This window comes from Arachis ipaensis, chromosome B08 (genome assembly GCF_000816755.2).
Source record: "Arachis ipaensis cultivar K30076 chromosome B08, Araip1.1, whole genome shotgun sequence".
NCBI classification, from domain to species: Eukaryota; Viridiplantae; Streptophyta; class Magnoliopsida; order Fabales; family Fabaceae; genus Arachis; species Arachis ipaensis.
In genome coordinates this window covers 7,217,912-7,228,896 of record NC_029792.2, presented here as the reverse complement: position 1 = coordinate 7,228,896, position 10,985 = coordinate 7,217,912, and the positions used below count along the sequence as shown (strand labels likewise).

General features: G+C 35.8%; 1 protein-coding gene across 1 annotated transcript; it reads right to left on the bottom strand.

The window, feature by feature from the left end:
- LOC107613514 (protein DETOXIFICATION 40) lies at positions 6,351 to 10,531 on the bottom strand. Its single transcript, XM_016315552.2, has 5 exons — positions 10,041 to 10,531; positions 9,324 to 9,955; positions 7,269 to 7,325; positions 6,528 to 6,972; positions 6,351 to 6,427 (listed from the first exon to the last, which is right to left on the bottom strand). The coding sequence occupies exons 1-5, from the start codon at positions 10,362 to 10,364 to the stop codon at positions 6,362 to 6,364; spliced, it is 1,524 nt and encodes a 507-aa protein (XP_016171038.1). The 5' UTR covers positions 10,365 to 10,531; the 3' UTR covers positions 6,351 to 6,361.

Below are 10,985 nucleotides of genomic sequence, written 5' to 3'. Positions count from 1 at the left end.
GTAATATTATTTTTATGTGAAGACGTTATCAGTTAAAATATCCGCTTAGAATAAAATGCTTGCACAAGTGGGAATGGAATGCAGTGGGTAGGATGAAATGGAGTGGTGCACAAAAGAGAAAATTAAGGAGCACGTTTAAGAAGATATGATGTAGAGTTTACACAAATAAATCTCACACTATCAAATGACAATACAAAAAAAATATCTATCTCTCATCTTAGTCATCTCATGTCTTTAAAGTATGTAGAGTGGGGTACTAGGGTCATTAGTTTACTTTGTAACTTATTGGACATCGCTCTCTTAATAAAAGTGAGATTATTAAATATTTAATGGTCATTAGATAAATTGGTGATTATAAATAATTTAAACAAAAGTATAATACTACTGATAAAAGCTACAAAATTGATGCCAATCGTGAACTATATTATAGACAAATTAAATAATGTACAGAACAAATTCCTTAACACATGCTTGCCATAGAAGTTAATTGAACTGATTCTCAAAGAAAAAGAAAAGGGAAAGTAATTATTTTATATTGAAAAAGATTTAGTATTGATAGATTCTCTTTGTCATAGTAATAAATCCACGACAAACTAGATTAACCAAAATCTAATAAACACTATCTTGATACAGATCGACAGTTCAGAAATTTTAAATTAAAAAATAAACCCCCCCCCCCCTCTCTTCTTCTTTAATATTTAAATATAAACAACCTTTGTAGACATTTTATTTATTTATTTCTAATCATTTTAAGGTGAGTTGGGCACCAAGTGAAATCGATTACTAAAGCAATACGATACTATAATATATAACATTAATATAAGGACAATTTACGTAATTAAATTGTTTGTCTTTTAATATTATTCAATTACAATTTTATAAAGTAGGAGATATAAATATATTTTTTTTACATATTTATAGAAATCGCTATTACCGCTACTGGCAGTAGCAGTTTATAGAGCTACACAATTCGTTACAGACAGCTACGGATTACGTGAACGAACGGCAACACAGAAACTGTTAGAGGCAGTCGCGGTTTTTGTTGAAGTTGGCTTGGGTATAAACCGCTGCTGGCAGTATCGGTTTATGTGTATGAAAATACGTGCGTAAACTGCTGAAGGCAGTAGCGATTTACGTGGAGTTTGGGTGCCTATATAAACTGTGGTAGGCAGCCACGAATTCTTCATTTAGAGTGGATCTTGGATTTTTCTAGAGAGAAGATTCTAGAGAGAGGGTAGAGCAACTGGGGGTGGGTTCGAGGTATTCGAGTGCAACCTGTGGCTGGATATCATGGCAGAAGAACGGAGCTTGTACCGACTGAACGGTGTTGCCCATATTGCCAGTGTCATTGCTGACGAGGTCGGTTATATGTTATATTTTTTTTAATCATTAGCATTTAATTTTTTTTAGCATTAGTATTTATTAATTAGAAAAATGGTATGTAAGGTAGAGGAACTAGAATTTATAGTTTAACCCTTATATTTTGGAATTAGGCCTTGCATGTTAGGATGTAGAATGTAGTGGGGCTGTATATAGGAATCGGTGTGTATAGCGATTTTAGTTCAGTTAATTTACGAATGTTATATTTTGTAAGAAAAATAGTTTTTACAGTCTTATTTTCGTTAAATCGGTTAAATTGTGTAACCTGTTTTCGTAATAGTCCCAGAAAAAAAGTTTTTCACATTTTGATTTGACGATTGACTAATAGGTTAATAGTTTAATTGTTTAGTTGTTTAATTTGTTTCCTTGTTGTTATTATATAGGGGAATTTGTTGCAGATAGTAGAATTTAATTGTTTCGGGTATATCTTTCATGTTGTGTGCAGCCAACTAGGTGTATCCTATAGTGTGAGACGGCAACAAAATATGCCGATGCATGACAGGATCATCCTGTATTCAGAGAGGACTGGATTGTACCACTTGACCAGGTTAAACAGCCACTGGTTCTGGCTGGACGAGCCCTTGGTCAGTGCGTTCATTGAGAGGTGACACCCTGAGACGCACACATTTCATATGGCTTTCGGAGAGTGCACAGTGACATTGTAAGATGTGGCATTTCAGCTTGGGTTGCCTGTCGATGGGGAGGCCGTGAGTGGTTGCCTTGGTGAGTTTGAAAAATTCATGGAGGGTAGCCGACCAGCTTGGGAGTGGTTTCAGGATCTATTCGGTGAGCTGCCACCACCGAATAAGGTCAAGCAGATGACAGTCCACTTTACATGGTTCCATGAGAGGTTTAGGGTGTTACCAGCAGATGCGACCGAGGACACTGTTTGCATTTACACACGTGCCTACATCATGATGCTGTTATCCACTTAGTTGTTTGGGGACAAGAGTGCGAATCGGGTACATATACGGTGGTTGCAATTTGTGGCGAATCTTGATGACATGGGGAGGTACAACTGGGGGTCAGCCGCTTTGGCATAGTTGTATCGATGCATGTGTCGGGTTGCGAACAGAAATGTTACCAACCTGACGGGTCCTCTCCACTTGCTACAAAGTTGGATATTCTGGCGGTTTCCCTCGCTGAGGCCGTCTGGGTTTGAGGTTTTCTCGTTTCCACTGGTATCTAGGTATTCTTTATGTTTTTGAAAGTTTAAAAATGTGATATGTCGTGCTATTACAACCTTTTTTTTACCTATTTTTTCCGTTTAGGTGGTCTGCTTACTTACCTCCGAACGATGGCAAGGAACAAAAGGTCATAAATTATCGCCTTGCGTTGGAATGACTAGCCAATCTAAAATTCCGTTAAAGCATTCGCATCATGCATACCCTGGCCCGCGAAGGTTGCCTTTACATTCTGGTATTAGTCGATGGCTTCCAAGTTCAACGATGACAGGTGCGGAGGATACTGTTGTGTGCCAGAACCGGAACCTCCATGTGGTGTAGGTGTACCGCTCGGAATATCGTCATCACTGTCCCCACCAATTGCAACTGGCTCGTCATCTGAATCATTGTCCCGCATCGCATTCTCAACTTGATCCGGTCCGGCCTCAAATTCAAAATTAGGATTACTAGGAGGCACACCAGCATGAATAGCCGCAACGTGTTGAGGATCAGGAATCAGAACTGCCGCTGCTGTCACAGGCATCGATGTCGAGGCACCACTCACCGTCGTCAACTGAGGATTCGGCGTCGATGCCCCGGACTGTCAACACCATCTTCCAACTTCGCAAGCAGCTCGGGTATTCTGACCTCCGAAAAACTCCACCTGTAGTGAAACAAGACCTGCAGGTCTTCATCGGACCCTATCACAAAGGTCTCATATCTCACACCTGTTGACACAACGGCAATGAGAATCTTGTAAAATAACTTTTTAACCCACTTCGTCCCACACACACTGAGCTTCCGTGATATGCTGAGCTGAATCTCTGCCAACGTACTCGACGACCGGATAAAAATACTAAGCGGTTCTCTATCTGTAAATTTCACACCATGCCTTTTGCTCTTTTGAATTTTCTCAGAGCAATGCACTAGAGCCACAAAACTTTCCTCACCCTCCATTTGTGAGAAACAACACTCTTCCTCCACCTTTGGCCTTTGAGGGTTTATATAGGCAGCCACGCTCACACACACTCCACGTAAACTGCTACTGTCTCCATCGGTTTATGCACGCATCTCCATACACATAAACCGTTACTGTCAGTAGCAGTTTATGCCCAAGCCAACTTCAACAGAAACTGCGACTATCTCTAGCAGTTTCTGTGTTGCTGTTCGTTCGCGTAATCTGCGACTGCCTGTAGCAAATTACGTAGCTCTATAAATCGCTATTATCAGTAACAATTTCTATAGATATATAAAAAAATGTATTTATATCTCTTATTTCATAAAATTGTAATTATATAATATTAAAAGATAAATAATTTAATTACGTAAATTGTCCTTAATATAATATAAAATATATGACATCGGAATTCTTAGTGCAGCAAAGAGAGCTGCCTCCTAATAATCATAACCACACATAAAAAGGATGAATTCCTCGCTTCATTTAATTAAACCTCGTGAAGACTAAAATGGTTACCATTATATTCTCCATAGGTTGCATGAATATTGCCAATTTTTATTTCAAATTAAAAAAATTGTTGTTTATTTTACGATCCTTATTTCACTTACCCTAATGATTATATATCAACCACCTATATAAATTTTGTCTCATCACTTTCTTATTGGTTTTAATTTTCATCACTGTCATCTTTCTCTTTCATACCTTCAATTCCATCTTCCACTACGTACCCATACTTCACATTCATTCACTCTCCAGTGGCCTCACTGCCACGAATCTTCGTTCAACAACCCTAGTAAATATATTAATTAATTAGTAGTTACCATCTCGTTCATATTTATAAGACCATGACCACCGCATACATGTATATGTACTATTGCACTATATTAAACTGAAACTGACCACTCACTATTGTAATAATATGCTGACAAAATCAGCATTTAGACCCACCAGACAAAGACACTGAGTTTGAATGTATTTATTATGAAGCTTTTAATTTCTATGCATTGTTAATTTATTTTTTGTAAATATTTAATTATATATAAACGGGACACCATCTAATAGAACCCCCCAAAAAAAGAGTAAAATTACCCAACTAGTTTTTCAATTTGCCAATTATGAAACCTTTTATTTCAATTATGTTAGGTGTATATCAAAATTAATTATTAGCACAAAATTAATATTAAAATATAAAATATATATTAACTAATTTTAATATACAAATATTTTTGTATTTATTTTTTTGTTAATAGCCAGTTAATTTTTTTTTTGGTAGTTAACACGGGGCTTAAAAATCCAGCAGAAAATTACATATCAAAAGAGATTTTGGAAAGCGAGACTTTTTTTTTTGATAAAGAAAGGCCCAACCCACAACTAGCCCACATAGGTTAAGAATATTGTTTAAATATTCTTAGTTGAACAATGCGGGCCCAGCAGGAGACAATCTTTTTTTTTTGGACGGGAGCAGGAGACAATCTCAAGTAACGACATTAAACTTCACACTGAAAACACAATAATAAAAGCCCAAATATGGACCCAAAAGCCCAATAGAGCCCAATCAAATGGGAAAAAAAAGGGGGAAACGTATGATCCTTTATTTATTCTTTTTCTACCTTGCTTTATAGACTTCATTATAAATTATGAAATAGTTAAGGTTGCGTTTTGTTCCGGTCCGGCCCAGTTGGCATAAAGTTCTGGCCCGGACGGCCGACCCAACGGGTGTGTGACACCCGAACCGGGAAGAAAACCCGGACAACTCCTCTCCTTCAGCGGGGTACCTGACAACTGGGAAAGGGAAACTTCCTGGAAGGTGGGTCTGCTCCTGTGGGACCCACCCTGATGCTGGGTATATATGGAGAGGGCCTTACCCTTTCCCCAAGATACGTCACAATTCTTTCACTTTTACTGCCACCTCGTACGGATTTTGACTTGAGCGTCGGAGTCCCTTTTGCAGGTGGCTCCTCCTCTCCTCACTACTACAACTCAAGAGGTCGCGAGGCTCCAACTTTTCGCCTATCAACACGAACCTAGGAAGTCCACTTACTCACCAACAACTCAGTTTCAGATTCCCCCTATCTCCCTCTCTCACTTTGCTTATCTGACCCGTTTGGTACCCAGCAAACTGAACACGTTTGTTTACAAAGATAGGACATAGAGAAACAAAATTATGTTTGACAAATGAGATATAGATAGAAATCTTATACTAAATTAGTATATTTTGTGTTTATTCTGACAGGAAAGACATTGAGACACTAATGAGATACACAATAGGACACAGAGTCACAAAATCATATTTGGTAAATAAAACATGGGCAAAGACTTTGTATTCAGATATTCTGAATTAGTATATTTTGTGTTTATCTTACAACAGAAAGGACATTAAGACACTAATAGGATATACAAATTATTTTTTATTTTTCTTTCATTATTTTTATTAATTTTTCATAATTATATATTTTATTATTATATTTTTCTTCCTAAAATTTTTTTAATGAAAAAAAATAAAAATAAATTGAATTTTTATAATTTGTTCTAATTTATCAGTAAACAAAATATAAAAACACTAATTTTTGTATCTTTATCTTTTGTGTCTTGTTTTCAGTGTTTTATCTTATCCTATTCTCATAACCAAAAGCAGTGTAAGTAACAAAAAGACATATATATAATAGGCTATACATATAACTAATTATTTTTAATTGGCCTTTTTATTGTAGAAAGAAAAATAATTAAAGGGCATACAATTAGGCTCACTAGAGTCCAGCCCAAAAAAATTAATTAAAGGATATAAAATTAAGGTCACTAGAGAGTCTAGCCCCACTTAAATCCATGAGAAAGAAGTTAAGTGCTTCAAATCAAAATTATTTCAGTCAAGAATTGGCTTATTCTTCTCCACCTCCCATTTGCTCAACCTCTTAGCTGCTTCTTCTACCTACAAATCACAATAAGTCAAATAATAATAATAGTATTATTATTACCACTGTAATGGAAGGACAAGAATTATTGCAGAGGTAGCAGTGGTATTTGATTACCTCTTTATGCCAATTGGTTCGAAATGTGACCCACACCAAAATAATTGTTTGCATTGCGGTTCCACCTAACATTCCCAGCCATATTCCCTTAGCACCAAAATTGAAATAGAAGCCGAGAAGGGCACCCAATGGGATACCAATTCCATAGTAGCAACCAACATTGACATATGCCACAAATGTTTGCCATCCACATCCAACAGCCACCCCTGAGAGTACGGGCTGAATGCCATTCAAGACAATGGCAAATGAGAGGAGAGGGCAAAGATCAGATACAGCAGCAGCCACCTCTTCCCCTTCAGTGAAGGCATAGCTAATCACATCCCTCAGTGCAAGTATCACAAGTCCCGCAATCACTGATATTATGAATGAAATTATTGTCACAACCACCACTGAGAATGATGCTGATCTTGGATTTGATGCTCCCAGTTCATTGCTCACCCTCACGCTGCTTAAACATTAATTCATTACATTTCTAAAATGAATAAATAGCTATTTTAGAACTCAAAAGGATCTGATTTTGACAAAACGAACTTCAACTTTTGTTTGTAACACAATGAATCTCTAGTGTGAACTTCCTTTGACAAAATGACTTAATCCTTAATTTAGTCCATCTTGTCAAAAAGAGCTAATATTTATTTAAGAATTTATTCAACTAAAAACAAAAATTAAAATTTATTTTGTCAAAATTATAATTTTTCGAATGTGAAAATGAGTAGTAGTATATGGATCTAAATAACAAACCTGGCAGCTGCGTTGAATCCAACAGATATCATGAACACCCACCCGGATATTGTGGTACTGCAGTTTAATCATTTCAAGAAACATGTGAATAAACTAATGGGCCATTGACCTAGCTACCTACTAGTCAAAAGTAAAAAATGGTGGCTGTTTACTAACTTGAAGACCAAATTAACACGAGAGATAATATTTATGGAAAGTTTGTAAGTATATCGGTATATTGGTGTTTTAGTAATTTTTAATCATTGATCTTAATTATATATATTATATATATTTTTTAAAATTAAAATTAACGGTTAAAAATTACTGAAATATCGGTATAACAATACACTTAAAAATTTTTCATTATTATATGCTGATTGGAGTGTAAACACCTTGGTCACTTTGGTCCATTCCTCTATCTTTTGGGTGTTCCCTCTTAATTATGAACAATCAAATTGTCCGTAGAAAAAACCCAACGCCAACCATATCTTCTGAATGTTGATGTTATCCGTTAAATTTCAATGTCATTATTAAAGCATATGTAGTGGAAATCTCGTTAAATTAGAATTAGAATGAATTATTTATTCAATGGGGTTTCTCAAGCTTTCTCTTTCACAAGCACGTTGCTCGCTACTACCCTCACATGTTCTATCCGACGAACATCTTTGTCATCGAGTATTTATTAGAATCTTCTATTATATGCAAGTTTCGATCCAAATTTAAGTATATAGGTTTGAATCATCAGCTTTCACACGATAAAAACAAGAAACTATATAGAGGAAAAAACAAAGAGAACAAATTATCACTAGAAAAATAACAAAGTTGAGGGCCTCGTGTTTCGTATTCTACATGCTACCTACCTAAACAGGCTAAAAAGAATTTAAAGAACTCCAATGTGAGCGAAGAAAAGGCAAAATTTAACTCAAAAACGTAGAAAGACGCAAATTTTAAAATTTTATAAGACACGTATATATTATATATTTAATTATTTTTAATGTTTTATTTTAATTAAATCAAATATTTAAAATATTTTTTGTTTTAATAAATAATAATATATACTATATCTAAATTTATTTTAAGAATATATGTTAAAAATAAGACTGGACACGCTGATATGTGATGGTATTTAGGTGTGTCAAACGGTTGAACACAGCAGACACGCGTGTCAGATGAGTGTCGTGTCCAAAATGTGATTTTTTTTTTACCAAAAATAGAAAGACTCAAACCTATAACTTCTAAGTGAGTATGAAGAGATAATGTGATTTGAGTTATTGCTCATTGGCACTATTTATACATTAAATTTAGCTCCTAAAATCGATTATGATATATTTATATATGAATATATGTATAATTTAATTTATTTTTAATATATATTTTATCTTGATAATTAATTTTAATAACTAATTTTAATATATAACTAATATGATTAATTTAATATGTACCTNNNAACATTAATTAATTAAGGGGTAAATGTTGACAAATCATTAGCTGTCTTTTACAGTGGCATCTGATCTAAATGATGCAGTAACAATCATCATTCATTCATAAAATATTAATATATATTTATTACCAGTACATACACAGCAAAATATAATACTCCAATTTACCGAAAACACACACACACATGCATATATGTGTGTAAACTGTAAAGTGTAAACTAAACATTCAAATAAAAAATCAATTATTTTTTATCAATTTTATAATAACACTGCCTACTTTTGCATGTTCATTCACCACACAACGGTGCATCTCACCAACCACAGCCGATACACGAATATATTAAATTGGTTAAGTGAACATTATTATGCAAATAAATTTTGAAAAATAATAAAAATTAATCAACAATCAGTAAATATTATAAATTCTTTTTATTATTTCCTTGAAAGAAATAAATATCAAATAATAATTAATATTTGATATTTACTAAATGTATCGGCACTTGTCATTCTCCAAAATAGAAACATGTAGTACACTAATGTATATAATAGGTGTAACACATTTCATTACTTATATGAAATTATGAATATGAAATAAATAAAAAAATAAATAAAATAGTGTTAATGGGAAAGAAATTACCAGATGGAGAGAGAATCGAGGGCGAGCTCAGGGTGAGGGAGCAAGCCAGCAAGCAAGACGAGGATCTGGAAATACCAAGTCTCAAGGCAGAGCATCACCGCCGAAGCCGCCGAAAGCTTAAAGAACTGCGGCAGCCCGGAGAACGCTTGCGTACTGAAACCCCGCCACGTGTCCTTGCACCTCTCACTCTTCACAATGTACACAAACTGCGCTATCACAATTATCCACCACGACAAGCTCAGAACCAACGACGCTCCAAGAAGCCCCAGCCCCACCTTGTACACCACCACCCAGCTCACTATCAGGTGCAGAACCAGCGTCGCCGCCGAGATGTACGCGCTCGGCGCCACTATGCTCTGCGCCTGAAGGAACTTCTGAATCGGGAAGTTCACCGCGTACGCGAAGATTTGAGGGATTAGTCCGTATACGAAGAGCGCTGCCGCTGATGCGATTCTTGGTGATTCTCCCAGGAACACCAGGATTGGTTCGCTGAACACGTAGATCACCGTTAACACCACACCTGCTAGTGAAAGCAGCACCGTTGATCTTTGAAGGTACACCCCAAGCATCTCGAATCTCTGAGCACCGAATGCTTGCCCGCATAGCGTCTCAACAGCACTCCCCATTCCCAACTAATTCAAAATCAATAATCAAAATAAGTTAGTCTTGAGTTGAATTCAAGCATCAAACAGTTTTTCACTTTATCAATTTTCTCACCATCAGTCCATAAGCGAAGATTTGGATGCCGGTGTTGCCAAGGGAAGCGGCAGCCAGCTCCAGGGTGCCGAGGTGGCCGGAGAAGATTTGCGTGGACATAGACATCAGGTAGTTGATGAGGTAGACGACGACGGCCGGAGCAGCCAAGAAGAAGAGGAGCTTGAGCTCGATCCACGTGGCGGGTCCAAGGCGCTTGAGGAGTGGCTGGGAGGTGTCGGAGAGTATCCTTTCAAGTTCTCCATCTCCGGCACCAGCTTCGGTGAATGATCGGTGGTGATGAAGAGGAGCTAGGAGTGGTTCATGGTCTTTGTTTACAGAACCCATTTGTGGTGTGATGTGGATGAAGCTCAATGATTGAAGAAATACTACTTGTCTACTTGAGGCTTCAGAGAGGGCTAAGGGGTTTGGTGTCGATGAATGAATGAATGTGTATTCAATGGGGAAAAAAAAGAAAAAAAAAAAGAAAAAGAAAAACAAAACAAATGTTGGGAGTAGGTGGACTTTGTGATTCTAATATTTTAAAGGAAAAACAATAAGTGTGATTTCATTTTATATCATTTCTTTTCATTTTATTTAGTTTTAACATTTTTTTTCTCTTACAATATTAATTACTTCTAGTTATTAGGGTGACAATCTTTGTTTTCCTATACCAATTACAAATGTTCTAGAAATATCATTCAATTCATTGACAAAAATCTAAAAATATCGTATATTATGGTTTTTTTTTTCTTTTCAAAATTCTAGTGTGTAAAAACGAGTCTCATTATTCTAAAGTATATATATTATTTTATTTAAGCATTAATCACTTCCCAATAGTATCTCGAAATATATTGAAGAAATTTAACGGATTTTGTAACTTTTTGTTTTTTTATATTTCCTTATATGCTTACTTTACATATGTTATACTATAGGAAGCATTTCAAGTACACCAGGAGTATCGGTGCA

What these genes read in the sequence shown, in the direction of transcription:
- LOC107613514 (XM_016315552.2), bottom strand. Translation starts at nt 10,364, where the DNA reads ATGGGTTCTGTAAACAAAGACCATGAACCACTCCTAGCTCCTCTTCAT. An exon ending in TCTTCGCTTATGGACTGATG is followed by an intron (nt 9,956 to 10,040) that starts GTGAGAAAATTG and finishes ATTTTGAATTAG; the next exon opens with TTGGGAATGGGGAGTGCTGT. An exon ending in GGATTCAACGCAGCTGCCAG is followed by an intron (nt 6,973 to 7,268) that starts GTTTGTTATTTA and finishes ATGTTTAAGCAG; the next exon opens with CGTGAGGGTGAGCAATGAAC.